At 48.0% G+C, this 20533-nt stretch overlaps 3 protein-coding genes across 6 annotated transcripts; 1 reads left to right on the forward strand and 2 right to left on the reverse strand.

The window, feature by feature from the left end:
* The first annotated feature begins 716 nt into the window (after positions 1–716).
* On the forward strand, positions 717–8278 carry rsph10b (radial spoke head 10 homolog B). Its single transcript, XM_062475392.1, has 20 exons — positions 717–1048; positions 1134–1209; positions 1309–1377; positions 1450–1623; positions 1741–1826; positions 2003–2123; positions 2576–2752; positions 2905–3049; positions 3184–3317; positions 3641–3833; positions 4368–4476; positions 4626–4711; positions 4919–5061; positions 5522–5629; positions 6060–6242; positions 6765–6827; positions 6916–7015; positions 7207–7344; positions 7435–7651; positions 7772–8278. The coding sequence occupies exons 1-20, from the start codon at positions 792–794 to the stop codon at positions 7959–7961; spliced, it is 2769 nt and encodes a 922-aa protein (XP_062331376.1). The 5' UTR covers positions 717–791; the 3' UTR covers positions 7962–8278.
* Positions 8279–8456: 178 nt separating this feature from the next.
* On the reverse strand, positions 8457–15273 carry dlgap5 (discs, large (Drosophila) homolog-associated protein 5). Of its 4 annotated transcripts, none has more exons than XM_062474565.1 (18): positions 15126–15273; positions 14642–14877; positions 14353–14537; positions 13824–13857; positions 13576–13665; positions 13266–13355; positions 13042–13121; positions 12624–12901; positions 12353–12535; positions 12110–12198; positions 11196–11356; positions 10986–11087; positions 10603–10864; positions 9626–10436; positions 9466–9493; positions 9090–9258; positions 8851–8894; positions 8457–8694 (listed from the first exon to the last, which is right to left on the reverse strand). In XM_062474565.1, exons 2-18 carry the CDS (start codon positions 14871–14873, stop codon positions 8590–8592), a joined length of 2943 nt encoding a protein of 980 aa, XP_062330549.1. In that variant the 5' UTR covers positions 14874–14877; positions 15126–15273; the 3' UTR covers positions 8457–8589. The 4 variants fall into 4 exon arrangements, with proteins under 4 accessions (XP_062330549.1, XP_062330547.1, XP_062330548.1 ...); XM_062474563.1 differs by having other exon boundaries at positions 9090–9261; XM_062474564.1 differs by having other exon boundaries at positions 9090–9261; positions 14642–14874; positions 15126–15263.
* A 904-nt stretch (positions 15274–16177) lies between these two features.
* Positions 16178–20529, reverse strand: mfsd1l (major facilitator superfamily domain containing 1-like). The gene is made up of 13 exons (XM_062474567.1): positions 20275–20529; positions 19890–19990; positions 19558–19667; positions 19285–19340; positions 18983–19126; positions 18413–18571; positions 18039–18154; positions 17800–17900; positions 17543–17654; positions 17235–17372; positions 16958–17097; positions 16711–16822; positions 16178–16597 (listed from the first exon to the last, which is right to left on the reverse strand). Exons 1-13 carry the CDS (start codon positions 20294–20296, stop codon positions 16445–16447), a joined length of 1464 nt encoding a protein of 487 aa, XP_062330551.1. The 5' UTR covers positions 20297–20529; the 3' UTR covers positions 16178–16444.
* Between the last annotated feature and the right edge of the window lie 4 nt (positions 20530–20533).

Below are 20533 nucleotides of genomic sequence, written 5' to 3' on the forward strand. Positions count from 1 at the left end.
TCCTGGTATCACTGTCTCTTTAATGCTTACTATGACTAATTTCAAGTATCAAAAAGAAGTCAATGAGATTGTGAAGAGAAAACACTCTAAATCCTGAAAGACTTGAAGTATGACTGTATTGAAGGTTTTGTGAGGTGAATTCAAGCACAGTGTTCATGCATGCAGGCCTGTGGTTGTCTAGGGTAGTCTGGGGTTTCCTTGACAGAGCCAGGAACCTTTTGAACAATCATGTTGGAGACCACAACACATATATCTCCTTGTCTTTCAAGAATTCCCCTTGACCGTTTCTCAGGGGAAGCATTCTTGTGGTTGCACGAAGCCATGTCAGCCAGTTTGCAGTGTGTTTTATACCGATAAGGTTTTTCCAAATTCTTCCAAGCACTGGTTTCCACAAATAAAATTGTGTTCTTTTCCATACTCTTTTTTAAAGAGTAGCTCATTGTAGCCTAGACCCATGTATTGGCCACAAGAGGGCGTGCTTCATTCATGTTCAGATTAGTGTGGCAAAATGTGCCCAAAACAAACATAAGCCTATATTTGTGAGAGATAAGCTTCAGGGTAGTCAAGATTAGCCATGGCGAAAACCAGAGAGACAATACAAAATATTTACGCGACGTTTGTAAGCGAAGGCTACTTGACTTTGGTTCAACCAAATAATAACCTAAATCAACGGGTTTTTGGACCCAACGTTGACCCCATGTCAGGAGTGTGTCCCTAGCAACCAACTTCTTTGTTGCTATAGAGAAGATGTTTACGGAAAAGGGTCGCCTGTAACTGTAAGTGGTGAAAAAATGGCAAAAGGGGACAAAAAGAAGAAAGTTGAAAAGAACACACCGGAAATATCTCTCAGTAAACTGTTGGTAAATAGCTTCACCACTAGTGATGAATGGGAGCCGCAGGTTCTAGACCATGAATCCGAACAGGAGTCAGACACCGATCTGATGACAGCGTCATTCTCATCCCAGCCACCGCTCACGGACAAACATCTGGAGAGAAGTGACTATGAATTTCATGAGGTGCAAATTCTTCACAACCTCATAATTCAAAGGTGAGTCGTCGGTCTATCCTATAGACATTTCTAATCGATTAATAAAAAAGTGTAAGTAAAAAAAAAACTAAAAAAACATTCACAGGTACGAGGGGGAGAAGGATAGAGACCAGTTCCACGGTGAAGGGGTCGCATACTTTCACGGAGGACATGTTTACAAGGTAGCTTGCTGTAGCCAGCTAACCTGACTGTGACGTTTTCGTTAATGTTCCTCCATGAAAACCCTGAACAGAATCCATTATCAAATTCTCATATCCCAGGGCAGTTTTTCAGAGGGTCTTATGAACGGCCGAGGAACCTACACATGGGCAGATAGAGTGAAATATGAGGTAGGCTTGACTCACTTTCTTCCCCTTTACTGTGAAGAGACAATTCTGAGCGCTTCCATCATACTCTCACAGGGGGAGTTTGCGTCCAACGTGCCCCAGGGTTATGGCATCTACACCTGGCTGGACAGCAGCTCCTATGAAGGGGAAGTCTTCAATGGTATCCGTCATGGTGTGGGAACCTACAGCTGTGCCATTGCCTCAGTGGTCTACAGAGGTCAATGGCACCACGGCAAGAGACATGGAAAAGTAACTATCTGTACACCATAATTGATCAATTCCATTTATGAAATAAAACATTCTCGTATCTAGGTTTATATTGATAGTTGTGTGGCATGAACCGTTGACTGTGTATCTGTGTACCAGGGCACCATATACTATAACCAGGAGTCCTCTTCCTGGTATGAAGGAGACTGGGTCAGTAACAGCAGAGAGGGATGGGGGGTGAGATGGTGAGATGGACTTCAGCTTTCAGATGTCAAATTCAAAACATATTCACTAGCCAGCCTACGCTTTTCTTCATCTTTGCAGTCCATGTGATGTGTCCAAGTATTCTGCATTTCCCTCCAGGCATGAGTAGATAATGCAGGTGTGTGTGGGTGTGTGTGGGTGTGCTCTGTCTTGGCAGCTACCTGTCAGGAAACACATACGAGGGGCAGTGGAGGAACAACCTCAGACACGGAGAAGGCAGGATGGACTGGCTCCAGCTAGGCCAGCGCTACAGTGGTACCTGGGAGAATGGTATCCAGGTGGGATGCACCAGTATACCACTGTGCTATCAGTATAGCACATGACTGTACATTTACATTTAGTCATTCCCCCCGAGGCAAGTAGGGTCAAGTAGGGTGAAGTGCCTTGCCCAAGGACACAACGTCATTTGGCACGGACGGGAATCGAACTGGCAACCTTCTGATTACTAGCCCGCTTCCCTAACCGCTCAGCCACCTGACTCCTCCTGTCACTGTAGTGACGTGGGGTAGACACAGTAGATTTGGAACTTGGTTATGTTTAAGTGTTAAATAAGTTGTGAAATTCATATTAATCTGGGTCACCAGCACCAGTTCCCTTCAGACTCAGTTGGAAATGAGACTAGAAAGCTTCCTACATGTGCAGCCACACTTCATTTAGCTGGTTAGTTAGTGTGGTTATATCGTACGTGTTGGAGTCAGTCATCTCACACGCTCTCCTGCTTGTCTCTCAGCATGGCCAAGGGACACACACCTGGTTCCTGAAGCGTGTGCATGGCTCCCAGTACCCTCTGAGGAACGAGTACCAGGGGCAGTTTGTTCAGGGTCTGCGTCACGGAGAGGGCAGCTTTTACTATGCCAGCGGCGCTCTTTACCAGGGCCAGTGGAAGGGCAACAAAAAGCATGGACAGGTGTGACTGAAATCAAACACACTCAAAGTCACATTTACATTTAGTCATTTATTAGTTATAAGTCATTAGTCATAAGTCACAGGTACAACGTTTAATGTGACCTTGTTGAATACATCGTTCATAGATCAGATACGTTCTTCTGTGTTGTACAGGGAAAGTTCATATTCAAGAACGGCCGGGTGTTTGAGGGGGAGTTTGTGGACGATCACATGGCGGAGTTCCCTGCGTTTTGCCTAGATGGCTGCAAGACCCCAGACCTGAGGGGAATTAGAACACACACACCCCTGCCAGAGGATGGTAAGACACGATTTACTTAGCTGTACAGACCCTTCAGTTTAACTGTCACAAAAGCCCCTAAACGACAATTTGTTGTTATATGTATGTGCTGTACAATGCATACTGTAAGCTGTGTGTGTTTGGTTGTGTTGGAGGGACCTCCCCCAGGTGTCTAGAGCTAGATGGTGGGGATAGTGCCTCTACTGTGCTGGGGCCAGACATGGCTCTGGACATCACCACCCTACTGGAGAAGTTTCCGGAAAGCCGCAGAGGCATGGAGCTCAAACAGGTCTGTTCAGTCGCATGGTCAGAGGAAACCGTACCCCGTCAGATCTTGGATTTACATTACAAGTCATTTAACAGACGCTCTTATCCAGAGTACAGGGTCTTATCTAAGTACAGGGACATTGCCCCCGAGGCAAGTAGGGTGAAGTGACTTGCCCAAGGACACAACGTCATTTGGCACGGCCGGGAATCAAACTGGCAACCTTCAGATGACTAGCCCGATTCCCTAACCGCTCATCCACCTGACTCTCTTAAGTAAACACATAACCTGCGTCCACCCTCGTGTAGACCTCTTCCTCCTCCGTGTTTCCCCCTCCTCTCCCCCAGGTGGAGTTTGCGGTGCTGCGTCACATCACGGAGCTGCGCTCCATCTACACCTTCTACAGCAGCTTAGGCCACGCCCCCTCCCCTGACAACACCTTCCTGCTCTCCCGCCTGCAGCTGTGGCGTCTGCTGAAGGACTGCAGCGCGCACCCCGGCGCCATCACCCTCGCACAGGTGGACCGCTGCATCGCTGGAGGTGAGGCCTACTGAGAATAAGGGTTGAACCTGATGTTACACGTACTCTACTGTTAGGTCTGATTATCCATACTAGCAGGGCTAATGATTGGTCATCTACAACTCTGGCTCGGGTTAACTGTTACATTGCTGGAGGTGAGGCCTGCTTATAAGAGGGTTATGGTTTAGATAAGGTCACTGCTTGGAAACAGCATGGCTGGTAATCACATTGCTGGAGGTGAGGCCTAATGATGATAAGGTTACTGTTACATGCCCACTGTTTACATTTAGTCATTTAGCAGACGCTCTTATCCAGAGCGACTTACAGTAAGTACAGGGACATTCCCCCCGAGGCAAGTAGGGTGAAGTGCCTTGCCCAAGGACACAACGTCATTTGGCACAGCCGGGAATCAACCTTCAGATTACTAGCCCGATTCTCTAACCGCTCAGCCACTTGACTCCCTGTTTACCATTCCTCTTGTGCAGTTATTCCCATGAGGAGTATTGAAGACAAAGGATCACTCAGCTCTTTCTGCGTTGTGATCTTGTGTTCCAGAGGATGTTTCTGCAGAGGAGGTCCACTTGCCCTTCTCCACCATGCTCCTCAGGAAGTTCCTCAGAAGTGTGGTTGTTCTCGCCTACCACACCTACCACAAGGACTTGGAGTAAGCCTGACCTAGTTTTTTTTTGTTGCAAGAACCATTTCACAAATGAGTTGTGAACTATTTAATATTTCAAGTACATGTTCCAGGAAATCCATAGATGTTCAGAGCACCCTCAGAGTATGACACGCCTGTCTCCCTCTCTGTCCCAGCACCTCTGGGAACACTCCGGTGTTGGTCTCCTGCTTCTCCAAACTGATGAATGAGGACATCATCCCCAATGCAAAGACTGTGAAAGGTATACACACACCCACCCACACACACACCTACACACACACACCTACACACACACCCACCCACCCACACACACACCTACACACACACACCTACACACACACCCACCCACACACACACCTACACACACACACCTACACACACACCCACCCACCCACCCACACACACACCCACACCCCCACACACCTAAACATGACCCCTCCCCTCTCAGGGCTCTTGTTCAGCCACCCTGTGCGAGCGGTGGTAGCTGCAAACTACATCCAGAGATGCTGGGAGATCTACCAGGCCTTCTGCAAGCCCCGGCCCACAGCAGATTCCACCATGACGACCAGAGACTTCATATTGATGTTCAAGGTACTGGCTGCCACTGGCTTGTTAGGACAGACACGTTCAGGATAGAGATGCCAAATGAGTGTTAGAATACTGTCTTGTATGATATACATGAACAAATAAAACAAATGTAGTCTCATAGTCTACCATCACACTGCAGACAGAGATTATGACATTATTGGAAGTAACAAAGACTGAGTAGGAAGTCATTTCAGAGAAGTACAATAGGAGTATGTGTGTGATACAAATAAACAGACATGGCAAAAGTACACACATCCTTCACTCAAGTAGAAGTACAGATACTCATGTTTAAAGGAGGACTTTTCGCAAAACCTTTTTTTGAAAATATTTTTTCAACCTTTCCGAAGAAAAAAATAAGTAAAGTACTGATACCAGAAAAATCTACTTAAGTACAGTAACAAAGTATTTGTACTTCGTTACTTCCCATCTCGGCAAATAAATCTTGTATTCATGCTTCCACTAGGAACTAGCTCTGTTTGATGCAGAGCTGACCACCAGGAGACTGCTGGAGGTCATCTCCACAGACACTCCTGTTGTGTTCCACCAGGAACACTATAACCTGGATCTGGAGGTCAGTCACACTGTCATTCTCTACCTTGGTAGATACTTATGAATCTATTAACATTTACAGTTTCAATGCCCCCATTCAAACCATCAGGCAATACTGGGGTTAACCAAACATGTAGGATCAGTAAATGACCATTACATTTAGTCATTTAGCAGACGCTCTTATCCGGGGCGACTTACAGTAAGTACAGGGACATTCCCCCCGAGGCAAGTAGGGTGAAGTGCCTTGCCAACGTTGTTTTTGGCACGGCCGGGAATTGAAACAGCAACCTTCTGAGTAATAGCCCGATTCTTTTACCGCTCAGCCATCTGACTCATCGTCATTCTGTCCAGCCTGGCTCACTTCCAACCTACAAGCAGATGGTTCCACTGCTGATTCACTATTGTGATTATGTTACTTCTCTTGACCTCATGCTGAATCCTCTCTACCGTAGATGACGTTCCTGGAGTTCTTCGAGGTGCTCTTGGGCTGTGCCGAGGTCAAAGGTCACCTGGTTGAAGACTGTGGGACAGAGGGGGTGGCCGAGCCGGGCCCCCCACCCAACACCTGGAGGGGCACCCCAGTGGAGGACTCCAGAGAGAGTCCCCTGCATGCCACAAAGAGACCCTCAACCACGGTCAGTCTCTTTTGCACCCCTGCCATGGGCGGCACTAGGGAGGGGCTAGCAGGTGCTTCAGCACTCCCAAGAAAGACCAAAGCCCCTCGAGAGCACCCCCAAAAATAATTTCTGGAAAATCCGATCGGACAATCGGATGTTAATTGTACGGAGTCTGACACGGAGCAGTCCGCTGATGCGTTTGCCGCGGATGCAGACGGCAGCTAGCACAACTGCAGTTCCTTTCAAATTAGCATCAGGACCAAGTTTTGCTCATTTATTAATAGTATTATATATATATATATGTCAATGATAGCACCCCCTCAGCACCTGCATTAAAAATGATCTGGCGCCGCCCCTGACCCCTACCATTCCCATCTGATGTGCTTGTACTCTTACTAGGGTGCATCCGCTCTTGAAGTGGGATAAGTGATGCAGTAAGGTCTACAGTGCTACAGAAAACAATCATCTTTGGATTCTTGTATTGATGTCAATCATTGAATCAACCACCAAACTAGTCAATACATTTGCTGTTCCTTCCAGACTGGAGCTCTTGTGAATAATTCCAACCCCAACACCTCCCCATCCAGCCCCAAGTCAACCGAGGTGGGTCACACAGCGAGGGCATGGCTCCCTCCCAGAAGCCAGCCTAGTGTTAGTCCTGCTGCTAGAGGCTGTTTGTTTCTTCCGGAAGGTGGGGAAGTCCAAGGAGGTGTTGCAGACGTCCACTCATGAGGGTCTGGAGCCCAGGCACAGTCCCAGGCCTGAAGGCAAGCTCACATCTGAGACCGGAGGTTTGTTCTCTACCCCCCGCTACAGCCTTTCTACATATCTGGACCGTGTTTCTGTGACTGTACTTCCTGCCTCTCACATAGCCTCACATCCTGTGATGGGTCTTCACAGGTCTCAGGATGTAACCAACGTTGTGGTGGAATCTTTCCCAACCTCATACTGTGGCTGGATGGTTGTGTGTGTGTGTTTGTAGAGCTAGCCGGTGGCTCTGCAACTCTTTCGTCGGTCACTGAGAGGAGAGACGAGGGTTCTAGTGGTGCTGCAGGGGTCAGCCCTGGGTCGGGTATAGAGACCAACCTATCCTCCCGCCCTCCTCATCCCAACAGCACAGGTCTTCTGCCTGCCTCCACAGACACACCCATGATCTTAATATATCAGAGTTATTTCACTCACATGTCTGACAGTGATGTCATGCCTCCAGAGCCAAGTGAGGACAGGTGGGCGGCAGTGGTGGTTGCCGGGGGCGAGGGCCCGGGGGAGCTGGAAGCCTGGGTCCAGAGAACCCAGCAGTTCTTCAGCCAGGTGTTCTACCCGGCGTACAACCGCAGCCTGCTGCTGAACAGGGAGGTGCAGGAGCACCGGCTACGGCAGGCTGCCTGCGCTCGCATCAACCTGGCCAAGGCTAAAGAGCGGGCCCGGTAAGCATATGACCTGGCAGGCTAGAGACCTCTCTAGGGATGCTGGAATGTGTGACCGTTTGAGAGCAAGAAAAACCTGTTGTAGCATGACAAGTCACAAGTGTACCTCTACTGCCGCAGGCTGAGGGAAGTGTGGGAGGCCGAGGAGGAGGAGAGACGGCGGGAGGAGGAAGAGGACGAGGAGGCAGAGAGAGACGGTGTGGAGGATGAGCCAAACCCCTCGCCTCAAGCCACCCCCGTGGCCTCCGCCACTTCCGTAGCAGTCATGAAACAGCCCCCCGCCGCCGCGGCAAAGAAGAAGAAGAAATAGACCCCAGATGGATCCTGGTGCTGTACTCTGCACAGGGAGGGCTGGGACTGCTCTCCTATGGAACTACTGGTTATCCACTGGCTCTAGACAGTTAGCTTGTACACATTTTGTAGCTCAACATGCATGTTAACAAGGAACTCTGCTTTATGATAGCTGGATCAGTGTTGTTGCTAGATGCTATAAAATAAAATCTTTAAAGTGAAATGAATAATTATAAATGTCAAAGGAGATCTTTGTTTGAAAACTTTATTTACAGAACTAATGTAATTCTTGAACCATTACACTCTGTACTTCATCAAGCTCAGTAAAAAATCTAATTTCTTTAAAAGGGATACATATAAAATGAGCATTATTTCCAAAGTACTTTTCCACTGGTGAAAATAAAGAAAATCCACAAAACAGGTCTCAAAGAAGAGCTTAAAAACAAGTAACAAGTAACATCTAGAATGTTGATAAGAATGCAAGCCGGAAAAAAAATAAACGATGTAACCAGAAAAAAAACGTTTGAAATAGCGAGATGACTGAACTAGATAGAAAATAATTACATCAGTGATTTGACAAGGCCACTACTTTCCTGTACCGAAGGCCTATGTAGCCAACAGGCTGTGGAACCAAAAGCACGAGTAGCTCATCTGTCGCCGGGAGGAGTGAAGACCATGAGGTCACTGGGACAAACTGACTGGCGGATCCTCTCCCTGGGGTCAGGGCTGAAGAACAACAGGTGCTCCGCTGCCTGGAAGGGGGAGAGGCAGACAGGTGAGGGCGTGTACACGGCATTCAGGTAAGACAAATACTAGGAGTAAGTTGAAACGGAAAAATATGAAAACACATTGTTCCAGCTACATTCGACAAAAGGGTTAGGGTGAGAAAGAAAAGCCGAGGAATTAACCTGTGGTGTCCGTGGGGTGAAGGTTTGTGCGATGCGAGGGAAGGCTGTGATTGGAGTGAGACAGATAGACACCACTGTGAACACATCCAACCAGCTAAACCACCCAATGATAAGAAACTATTATGCTTAGTTTCACCATCACCAAAGTCCTATTGCATAGATAGTTGTGGGTTTAATACACTCCTGTGCCTGGCACATAACTCATAAGTACAACAAGCCCAGCTCTGCCACACACACACCTATGGGGGTGACTTCATCCTGAGTGTGATCTCCAGGCTGTGCCCCTGGACTGTCCATCTCAACGTCCATGGTGGGAGAGGACATCTCTGAGCCAAGCGCTGCCTGGGGCGAGAGGCTGGGCCTGGTAGCTGGTTGGAGGTAGCGCTCAAAGTCCAACTGTGGAACACCCTGCTGCAAAAAATAGTCTGAATAAGTTGTCTGAATGATGTGTTGTGTCGTGTATACCATGGATTTGGGGCCTCATTCACAATCCTGCAAAGTGACCACCTGTCAGAAACGCATGCGAATGTTCATCTTTTAGACCAGTGAATCTTTATAGACCAAGTGTGGTGCTGTACTCGCATCTGGAACAGACTAGACTAGTCAAAGACCTACCTCAGAGATGGAGTCATCGTGCAGGGGACTGGGAGGAAGACAGGAGAGAACAAACAGTTCAGTCAAAGCTCTTCTAGAGAGTCCATTTTTTTTTGGGGCGTTTGGTGTTGTGGTTCTATGAGATGGAGAGATTGATCCGGAAATAAGTACCGTCTCCTACCTGTCACAGACATCAGGACTGCTGAGTAGGGCTGGAGAGGAGATCTGGATGGCAGGGGGGGAGGAGGACATTGGGCTGGGGGAGGAGAGGGGGAGGAGGCTGGATTCCACCCTGGCTGGGGTGCGAGCTGAGCAGGGGGAGAGGCTGAAGCTCAGAGCGGGGCTGTTGGTTGGGGAGGAGGGGGGTGAGTCGGCTCTGCGGCTGGGGGGAGAGAGGGGGAGGTTGGGTGGGGAGAGCGGCAGACTGGGGTACAGGCTGGTGATGAGGGGCACGCTGCTATCACAGGCCTCTGGTGATGCTGCTCTTCCCTGGCGTGCAGGGGTGGACGGGACAGGGCCGACCTCCTCAGACACAGCAAGGCCGTCTGATTCCTGGGGCTCTACGGCCAGCACTGACTGGCTGAGGATTTGGGGTGGAACATCAACGGCCAGCTGTGGTTGGCTGATGTGCTCAGACCCCTCAGTATTCACCTCTGATTGGTTGCAAGCAATGTGATCTACCTCGTCCTGCTTGTTGGGAGGAGCCTCTATGACAGGGGAGAAGCAGAGAGATCCTCTGGCTGGATCATGGACACTGGACTGTGGGGTGCAGGCCTGGGGTCTGGGGGTGTGGGCCTGGGGTCTGGGGGTGTGGGCTAGGGTGAGTTTGAGGCAGGCAGGGGTGCGTGCTGGGGTGCAGCGGAGAGGGAGGGCCAGAGGGGAGGCAGTGCAGGAGGATCGTGTCCTGCTGGGTGTGGATAGGCTGGAGCCCTGGCAGGGGGAGGGCTGGGGTAGCACAGCACCAACCAGACGAGACGACCTGCGCACGGGACCTGGTCAGAGTCAACAAGCAAAGGTCAACAAACTTCTTCTTGACAAGCTTGGATAGGAACTTTCCCAAATACTGTAAAGCCCCAGAATAACAACTTCCTTTCTCCAGCACCTCCTCCCCACTGTCATCCCTTGAATTCTCCACTCCCGCCATCCATCAGCTCTTACCAGTGAGTTTGGCTGGGCTCTCCACCTGGAAGAAGCCTCCATTGAACACCAGCGTCTCAGGAGCCTGGTCCTGGCGGTCCGGAGGCTCCAGGGCTGGGTGTTCCTCAGCGCTGGCTGTGGGCTCGGCCTGGTCTGCCTTCTCAGCCTCAGCGGCCTGCTGTCTGGCCTTCATGGCAGCCTTGATGGCAGCCAGGCGAGACTTGGCCGCCACGTTGGCTCCCGGGCCGGCGTTGGGCTTAGAGGGCGCCGATGGAGGCGGCTTCTGATCGGGGGGGGGAGAGGGAGACGCGCGTTAAGGAAACGGACGTTTACCTGAGCAGTTGAAGTCTTTCAGCATGAACACATAAGTGCTCCTCTAGAAGACCGGCTAGCCTTCGTCTCACCTTGACCATCTTCTTCTGTCTGGGCGGGGGCTTATGCTCTTCCTGCCAGCCTCGAGACTCCGCCTCTGACAGAGCACCAAACTTCCTGTTTACATCCTCCACCTGGGAGAAAGGACAGAAGGAGGAAGAGAACAGAGAAAAAGATGGATGACAATTCATCCATTTCGGCTCATCTCCCTTCACCTCCAGGACCCGGAGGGAGGAGCCCACCTGGTAGTAGACCATGTCCCAGAAGCCCTGCAGGTCGGTGCAGGTGGTGATCTTCTCCCCACGGCTCAGCTCGCAGTCGTCCACCAGGCCCCGGAACTGCCCGAACCTCTCCTTCATAAGGAGTCGAGCCTGGCCTATGACCGTACGCATGCCATCCCGCACTGGAGAGAGGGAGGAGAGAGGGTTACACACACAGAGAAGAGAGGGTTACACACACAGAGGAGGAGAGAGGGTTACACACACACAGAGGAGAGAGGGTTACACACACAGAGGAGGAGAGAGGGTTACACACACAGAGGAGGAGAGAGGGTTACACACACAGAGAAGAGAGGGTTACACACACACAGGAGAGAGGGTTACACACACAGAGGAGGAGAGAGGGTTACACACACAGAGAAGAGAGGGTTACACACACACAGGAGAGAGGGTTACACACACACAGAGGAGAGAGGGTTACACACACAGAGGAGGAGAGAGGGTTACACACACAGAGGAGGAGAGAGGGTTACACACACAGAGGAGGAGAGAGGGTTACACACACACAGAGGAGGAGAGAGGGTTACACACACAGAGGAGGAGAGAGGGTTACACACACAGAGGAGGAGAGAGGGTTACACACACAGAGGAGAGAGGGTTACACACACAGAGGAGGAGAGAGGGTTACACACACAGAGGAGAGAGGGTTACACACACACAGAGAAGAGAGGGTTACACACACACACAGGAGGAGAGAGGGTTACACACACAGAGGAGGAGAGGGTTACACACACACAGGAGGAGAGAGGGTTATACACACAGAGAAGGAGAGAGGGTTACACACACAGAGGAGGAGGAGAGGGTTACACACACACAGAGAAGGGGCTTCACGTGCCAGTTGGTAAATGAAAAAAGGAAGCCGTAAGAGAGAGACTCACTCTCTTCGGGGATGGAGGTGTCGTCCACTCTCGGTTCCCACTGTTCACACTGCCCGAACAGTCGGTCTGTCTCACTGACCATAGCTGACCTGGAACACACACACACACACAGAGTGCAATTGCTTCTAAGTTTTACAGTGTAAACTTAAAGTTGTCAAGTTGAACTTGCATCCAGCATTGTGTAACAAAGGATGAACAATCACATGGTTCAGTGGCCCACTGACAACCCTCCTGCTCCCTCACCTGAAGTATGCCACATTGTGCTGGGGCTCCTGGGGGCTGGCTGGAGCCGGGGGGGCCAGGGGGGGAGAGGGGCGAGGCAGAAGGCGCAGAGGCGACTTGGGGGCAGCAGGAGCGCTCAGCTCAGCCTCTGGATCCAGGTTGTCCAGAGAGAAGAGGGGAACCGGCGGGTAAGAGAAGGTGCAACTGAGGGGAGGGAGGTAAAGAAAAGTCAGCACACGAGGAATGTGAGAGGTGAATGAAGACGGCCACCGTGCTAGTCCAACACACACACCTGGGTGCCAGGAAGGCTTCAGCAGAGCGGGGTGTGAGAGGCATGGGCTGGAAGGACGACAGGCCTACTGGAGGCTGGAACACAAAGTCCTGCGGGGCGAAGGAGGACAGGGGAGGAGTTGGGGCCTTGGTAGGGACAAGGTTTGGGGCTGGGGCGCTTGTTCCTGAGTCCTGCTCCATCTCCTCCTCTGCACTGGCTCTGAGGCTGGGGGGGCAGACCGTCCCCTCTGCACTGGCTCTGAGGCTGGGGGGGCAAACAGCCTCCGGCACATCACGAGACTGGGCCGTCGGAGAAACACGTGTTCAATACGAAGCCCAACTGTTGTGATATTACATTCATTCGCCTAGAAGGCTAAATCAAAACACACTAGTAGCCTATGAATTTACAGTCAGGAGTATGTCACGTGGTTAAGGCTCACCTTCAGAGTGTTCCTCCCTCTGCCAGCAGGGGGCACTGCAGACAGCTGTATGTTTGATCTGTTCCTGAGGGCTCTGGCACCTTCACAAAAAGAAAATATATGTTTTGGTGATACGGTTTTACTACAAATGGCTGAAAATCTTGTAAAAAATAAATAAAACACAGTTCTGCAGCCAAAAGCCCTGTCAGAAGGGGTTTTGGCTACTGTGGAGAGATTCTTATCACCTGCAGCCGGCTGGTCCTTCACCACAGGTGCCTTTTCAGCCTGAGGCCTGATAGAGGACCTGGTAACGGGGGCTCTGGGAACCGGTTCAACTGGATAAGGACGGATTAAATGGATAAATATGTGAACATACAGCATACATGTACATACATAGAAAGGGACAGCAAGATAAATACAGGCGAGAAGGCGACAATTTGAGATTCAGGAAGCATTATAGACAACTGAGATTATAGGGACTTCGAGGTGACGGTGAGTTGTGGTGAGTGAGAGGTATGCAGTTGTGATTGGAGGGCATGTGTTTGACGGAGGTACCTATGGCAACCCTGGTCCTGCTGGCAGGAGGGGCTGGAGGGGGTTTGAGAGCTGCTGTTCTGCTCCTTGTTAACCTCCCAGCCGGCTCAACTACAGGAACACAGGGGTCAGAGCTCAGACTGATGTACGACAGTGACAATTCTTACTTATCCATGAAGACAATAATGATTAAAATGATGCTATCCAGAGCTGATCAATAATCAGGCAGGTGCTTGGTGTGGGACCTGTGAGCAGGACAGAAAACCAACCTTTCTTTGCAGCAGCAGTGGGGCCTGTGTTTTTCTGTGTGTGAGGTAGAGTTTCAAGTTTTATTTGTCAGGTGCACAGAACAACACAAGGTCAGACTGGGCACTGAAATTCTTGGGACAAGACAACGCAAAGCAACCTAGCATTACATAACATGAGTACAAGGAGCATAGATTACATACATATAATAATAAACCTCCTAATATACAAAAGTAGTATGCAATATACAATATTGTATATTACATCTAGACCTCAATACACATAATGACCTATACTAACCTTATAGACCTAAACTAACTTAAGACAAGACCTATACTAACCTAAGACAAGAGGAGCCTAGAACAGAGGAGGTTTCACTACAGCAAGGTCGTCATAGTTTTACTGAGACAAAAACGACACCGTGAGGGAAATGAAGTCTGAGGACAGGACTACCGTGTATGATTCTTGAAGTGTCTATGTGTGTGCACTGAACTGGAGGAAAATAACCATTTAGTTGATTTGCTGTATGCTTGATTCGCAGCTCATTCTTACCTTGGTTCTGCTAGTGGCTCCTGAGACCGGGGGCAGAGGGCAAAAGGGCTGGGAGGCCTGCTGGTGGTAGAGGCCCACCTTAAACACACCCTTCCTCTCCTTTTCTCTTTTCTCCTTCTCCTTTTGTAATTCTTTTGCCTCTTTGTAGCGGGCAAGCATCTTCATACGTTCCTCACCTGCCGAGTCTAAGACGGATAATAAATTTTAAAAAAACAAGATTGTTCTAACACCACTGTGGTGAATGTGTTACTGTAACTACAATAGAGAATGCCTTCACTATTCTACTCACTTTTCAATTGTTTTATATTCGGTGCTTTATCCTTAACGGTGGATTGGTTCGCCATGCCAGACGTCTCCAACGAAGAGCAGTCGTGCTCGGGAAGCTTGTCCAGCTGCCTCCTGGTGTTTAGGGCCCGGTCGCGGTTCTCCTTTTGGGTCTGGGACCGTCTCCTGGACACTTTTAGCCTTAGCATGTCAACACTGTTATCCCGCTGACGGAGCCTTGCAAACCGAGACTCCATCCTGCTGAACACAAGTCGAGACGAAGATAATGTACGTTAATAATTAGGTAACCACGACATATCGTATGAAACAACTTGTGTGTAATTAGTTTTCAGAAAACTAAATATTACAAAACATAACAAAATGTCTAATCGTAATCGATGCATGAACGTTTGGCAATCTGGCTAGCAAGCTACGCTCTCTAGAAGACGAGCAAGACGCAGCAGAGTCTAGCCGCCGCAAACGTTTTTTAAGTTTTGGTCTTAGCCTACCTTTTAAAATGACAGAAAAACGAATATGCTACAAAATACCGCACTAATTTACAACGGTCAGACTGATTCAGATGTTATTGAGAGTCCCTTGCTAGGTATGACTAAAAAGCAACAAAAAAACAAACATGGCGGGGCAGGTTTGAAAAGTCTGCTACGTGATTGTGATTGGCCGATAGTTGCATTTCCGGCTTTGAACGTTAGCCAATGAAAGCCGTTATTCTTATTTCGTGGCTCTTTGTATTAGCCACTGAAAGAGAACTCTTTAGATTTCATTAGTAAACATAACACTCTTGTTTGGGTGAGTCTTGTCTTTAATAGCTCAGGTCTTCTCTTAACAGAAAGATTACGTAATATTACAGTAGTATAAAATATATGACCAATTATTACATTTCAAAACAAAGCTATACAAGATAAAACCAAACGTTTAATAACCAACATTTTATTCAGCTTGACCGTATAAAAAACGACATCCCTTTTTGTAGTTTATTGTAGACAGATCAAACCGTCATTAGCCTACAACAGCAACTTCAGCCTACTCGCGTTTTGTCTCGCGAATTCTGCAGCAGGCATACAAAGCAGTAAATCACGGCATAACAGAAATACCGTCTGAAATCTCATCACATGGCACCAAAGTGATTGTTTATAATATTGATTAGTCTAAAGCTAAAGTATTTGTTAATATCTCACAAAATATTAATAATACCAAATTGGGTAGGCCTACAGGCTTGACAGCATTACATCCAACCAGTTATCACATCCTAAAGGAAAGGTATGAACCAAAAACCTGCATTGGTTTGTTTTAGAATTACATCATAATTTCCAGGGCTGTGATAATAACTCTGAATGAAAGGTATGCTCTCTGTTCTGAAATGTTGACCTAAAAAATCATGTCAACATCAATTAAAGGACATTTAGTGTGCAAGATCAGGAGAACATGACCAGCGCTGTGATAAGTAAAACCAGCTGACTAACAGCTACTGAAGCACGACTCAAAAAAATAAATGTTTTTGGTCTGATATGAGAAGAATAATCTACAGAATTAGGAAGCAGTGTTAAGAAAACATAATTCATCTTCTCAGAGGCACAACAGTGAGGCGAGGATGACATTTCTAAGGTGTGTGTTTCTTATGTAATTCCTGTTATGTAATTCCTGTTTGGAGCCATCTGAAACTAGCATGCCATGAGAAAGCAAATTGAAAAACAACTAAAACACAGGGTAAGGTATACTGGCACATAGATGGGAATAATATATCCGTCAGATACAATAATTCAGAACATTTACAACATCTGAGACGGAATCCTGACAACTACCAAAAACATTAGGAGCTGTTGACAGAGGGAGATCGAGCCGACTCTTCCTCTCTCTCGTCGGGGCCTTCTTCTCCCTGTACCAGTGGTTCTTGGTCGCTGGGTCCACTGGTGAGTGGCGGTGGGGCCCCAGATCTCTTGGTGGTCTTATTCAGAGTTCCACCCTGGATAAACAAGACAGGGACATTTACTACTAGAGCAGACCTACAGCCCTAGGTTATGAACAGCAGAGTAAATAGTCAGTTTAATTCAAGGAAACACAGTTCTATTCACTGACCTGGCGGTGGTCCACGATGTTGAGAAGCACAGAGGTGACGATGCAGGCAATGGTGTTAGCCAGCATGAAGATCATCATCCTCTGCCAACGCCACAAAGGAATCTTAGCATCGCTGAACAAACAGGGGAAAACAGTGTCAACACACAACCCATGACCAATAATACCGCAGGCTAACAATTATCATTAGGAGGTAATATAACTTCAAATTACTTTAATAGAGAGGTCCTAAGGTTGACTGTATGTTTACCTAGACTTGGTGCCCAAAATCTGCCCGACTACAAGATTAGACACACCAATACCAATCATCTGTACTGAAGTGGCAAGCCCCATAGCTGTCCCCAGAGTTGCCTGAGGGACCACCAGGGGAATAGAGGGCCACATACTTGCCTGATGGGGGGGGGGAAAGGAATGAATAAAATAAATACATAAAATGAGTCGATGCATTACAAAGAAATGCATGCAATGTGTACAGTGGTGCCCATCAGAGGACACAGGTGATGTGGTGTATAGGTAGATGGACCCACAGCAGCGAAGGAGTAGGTGACTCCGAGCCAGATGGTGGAGACGAGGGGGGGGACGAAGGTGAAGGCCAGGAGACCGAACACAGGCAGTGTGAGGACAGCACACAACAAAGCAAAGACCCCACGCAAGCCCACGCAGTCCTGTGTGCACAACATAACGGAACAAAACATTGTTACGCAACTTTGACAACGTTTAGATCTTTGCGGATATAATTTAGTTGTATTCAAAAGAGCCTGTGACACGTGGAAACATGGTTGAGGAATTTGTAGCTGGTCTTGTGTTAGGTTTTGACAGCGTAGCGGGGACTTACGATGAGAATGCCCACGCTGGCTGACAGGATTAGGGAGCTGTCATAAACAGCACCAGCGATGTAGGCAGCCTCCTTCTGACTGTAGCCACTGTATTTATCTTGAATGAACTTACTGTGGAGGTCAGGAGGACATACACAACAACAGAAGCCTATTAGCAAGTTCATAGTTAACTCCACACATGTATCTGTGTGTGAAAATGTTGAACCACTGCATGTTCACGCAACTAAATGTTGTCAATGTCTGAGTGTCTCCATACCTGGCATCAGCAATGAAGGGGAAGATGCCATTGTAAAAGAACATGATGGTGAGAACCAGCAGCCAGTACCGCAGAGACAGGAGCTTCACATCCTGCACCCTCTACAGAGAACACACACAAAGTCAAACAGAACTGCCAATCACCGTAGGAACATCTCAAAACCGAGAGAAACAAGGCTCCAGTGAAGTGCACATGTATTCATATTGGAATCAGGCCATTGAGCGGGGTCTGTCACTCACCACTTTGCGTGACTCTTCCTGGATGGCCCCGTCCAGTCCCAACTGCTTCATGCCTACCTTGTCCAGGATGCTGACTGTGATGGCCGAAAGGAAACCCAGGACACACAAGAAAGCACCTACAGACACAAACACACACAGAATAAGATGAAACCCTTCGAACCGTAATCACACAACATATAAACACCGTCTCTCTCAGATCAAATTCACACCAACACAGCACACGTCTGTGTTAACCATTTGATATCCTATCAACACTACCCATCTCAATCTCTAATTGCCAGTCACAGGTTAACTGCAAATAAAAATGACACACTTTCTATGGAGAAATATTAAAAAATGTGTTAATTGTAGAGCCGAATATATGGATATCCTACCTCCCCATAAGGTCCACTGCATGCCGTATTGCGCTTCAAACTTCTGGGTCAGGAAGAAGTTGAGAACAGACCCCAGGCGTGAGAAGGCCAGCGTCAGACCGAAGGCCAGGGCCAACTCCTTCCCCCGGAACCAGAAGGCTGTGATGCGGTTCTGGACAACTGACACAGAGCACGCAGAGACGGACGTAAGTAGGCGAGGTCACATTCAAATTAAGGTCTCAATTAAAAGAGATAATCCGATCCGCAGGGACAAGCTTTTTATGATGAGCGCTCACGGTCGATCCCTCACATTCACACTCTGATTTCACAATGGATTGTGAGACGTTTCATTACATTTACATTTAGTCATTTAGCAGACGCTCTTATCCAGAGCGACTTGTAGGGACATTCCCCCGAGGCAAGTAGGGTGAAGTGCCTTGCCCAAGGACACAACGTCATTTTTCACGGCCAGGAATCAAACCGGCAACCTTCTGATTATTAGCCCGATTCCCTAACCGCTCAGCCACCAAGTTTCCTGGGAGCTTCCAGCGCAGTGCTGGCAGTGTAGCAGAGACGGCGCTGTGGTCTTACTGGTGAGGGATCCGTTCCCTGAGCCGAACAGCAGTCGTCCAGTGAGCATGAGGGGCAGCAGGTATTCTGTCCCTTTGAAGTGAGAGCCCAGAGCAAAGATGGCGGCGCCCAGCACACATAGGAAGGAGAAAAGAAAGACCCCGACTGCAGAGGGATGAAGAGAGAGAGAGAGATAGGTAGATAGGTTGTGTTTGAGAGAGAGATGAGGGGGGGGTTACATCAATACACTGCAAACAAAGGCAAGATAAGTTCTTTGTGGTTTTGATTAGTAGATGAATCTCTATGGAGAAAAATTCACTCACAGCGGTTTCCCAGCTTGTCAATCAGGAACCCTGCCATTATCACCACCACTGCATTCCTGTCCAAATTACAACAACAAGGCTATGATACACAAAACTATACAGAGTACAGCATGCCAACTAGCAAACGTATAACTGACTGTGATGTGCAGAAAATTTGTATTTCTTGAGTCAAAATCAAACACATTTCAACAAAAGTCTTCACACAAAGAGTGTGATATTCACAAGGCCTCTTCATGTGTCTGTAGTTCTGCTGGACATCTGTGTGGTACTCACGTCCATGCATAGATAGCATACAGCAGGTTGTACTCCTGAGGGGTCATCCCCAGTCCTTCCACACAGTCCACTGTGCCATTGATCACTGTGGTATTACTACATGTCAAGTTCTGGGTAGAGGGAAATAAGTTGACTTTCGCAATATAAACCCAAGCTTTACCGAGCAAGGTGACCTCAGTGTCTCAACGTTTAAACATAATATAGTTATTAAGGTTTAGTCTACTATAAGAAAAGAATGTTCGTGTCATGGAAGGAAAGCAAGTGCATATTTATATTATATGAATACATATTTCACTCCTAAATGGGCAGTTTAGTATTTCATTGTTTCTTACCCCTTGGAACTGGTCCTGCAGTACACTGGGGATGTCGAAGCAAAAGTACGACCCAAACGTGAGCAGACAGTTGAAAAACAAAACCACGAAGCGATAGTACGCTGGAAATAAAGGCACATATGGTTAACACATTGTGACAGTGATTAATTCTAATACGGTCAACTACAAAATATGTTTAATTGATGGTTAGTCAAAACGTCAATAGTATAGTCAGAAAATGTGAAACTTTCGTTGAAAAAAGTAGTAGGATAGCTACACATTTAACCTGCTCATGCAAAAAATGTGATGAATTTGCAGTTCAAAGGGAACAGACTGAATCTGGTGACAACAAATACCATGTCTGAGTAAGAAATACTCAAAATATGAAGCAATTTAGCAAAGCTACCTTTTTCAGCAGGCTGGGCCATGGCGAAGAGAGCACGAAAGCCGCTTGTTAAACGTTCATTTAACTAGTTGTTTTGTTTACATGAGTCAATACTGCTGTTGATTATTCAGCCCTACCCAGGCTGTGCACGTAGATACACATAACTATGCGGATCCAAATCAGTATGTAAAACAATAAATGTGGCCAGCACACATGTTTTGTAAATCGCTGGTCTAGCGCAGTGGGTTGAGAAGAACGTTTACTGTCCTCGTGCGCCGAC

Source organism: Osmerus eperlanus, chromosome 12 (assembly GCF_963692335.1).
Source record: "Osmerus eperlanus chromosome 12, fOsmEpe2.1, whole genome shotgun sequence".
Lineage (NCBI taxonomy): Eukaryota > Metazoa > Chordata > Actinopteri > Osmeriformes > Osmeridae > Osmerus > Osmerus eperlanus.

Excerpts from the sequence above, each read along its gene's own strand:
- rsph10b (XM_062475392.1), top strand. The coding sequence starts at position 792 with ATGGCAAAAGGGGACAAAAAGAAGAAAGTTGAAAAGAACACACCGGAA. Across the intron at positions 3,834-4,367 it reads GGACCGCTGCATCGCTGGAG|AGGATGTTTCTGCAGAGGAG; the intron begins GTGAGGCCTACT and ends CTTGTGTTCCAG. Across the intron at positions 7,016-7,206 it reads GCTCACATCTGAGACCGGAG|AGCTAGCCGGTGGCTCTGCA; the intron begins GTTTGTTCTCTA and ends GTGTGTTTGTAG.
- dlgap5 (XM_062474563.1), bottom strand. The coding sequence starts at position 14,873 with ATGGAGTCTCGGTTTGCAAGGCTCCGTCAGCGGGATAACAGTGTTGAC. Across the intron at positions 13,666-13,823 it reads CACTGCTGCTGCAAAGAAAG|TTGAGCCGGCTGGGAGGTTA; the intron begins GTTGGTTTTCTG and ends GTGTTCCTGTAG. Across the intron at positions 11,088-11,195 it reads GGGACATGGTCTACTACCAG|GTGGAGGATGTAAACAGGAA; the intron begins GTGGGCTCCTCC and ends CCTTTCTCCCAG.
- mfsd1l (XM_062474567.1), bottom strand. The coding sequence starts at position 20,296 with ATGGCCCAGCCTGCTGAAAAAG. Across the intron at positions 18,155-18,412 it reads GCAGTGGACCTTATGGGGAG|GTGCTTTCTTGTGTGTCCTG; the intron begins GTAGGATATCCA and ends TTGTGTCTGTAG. Across the intron at positions 16,598-16,710 it reads ACATCGTGGACCACCGCCAG|GGTGGAACTCTGAATAAGAC; the intron begins GTCAGTGAATAG and ends TTGTTTATCCAG.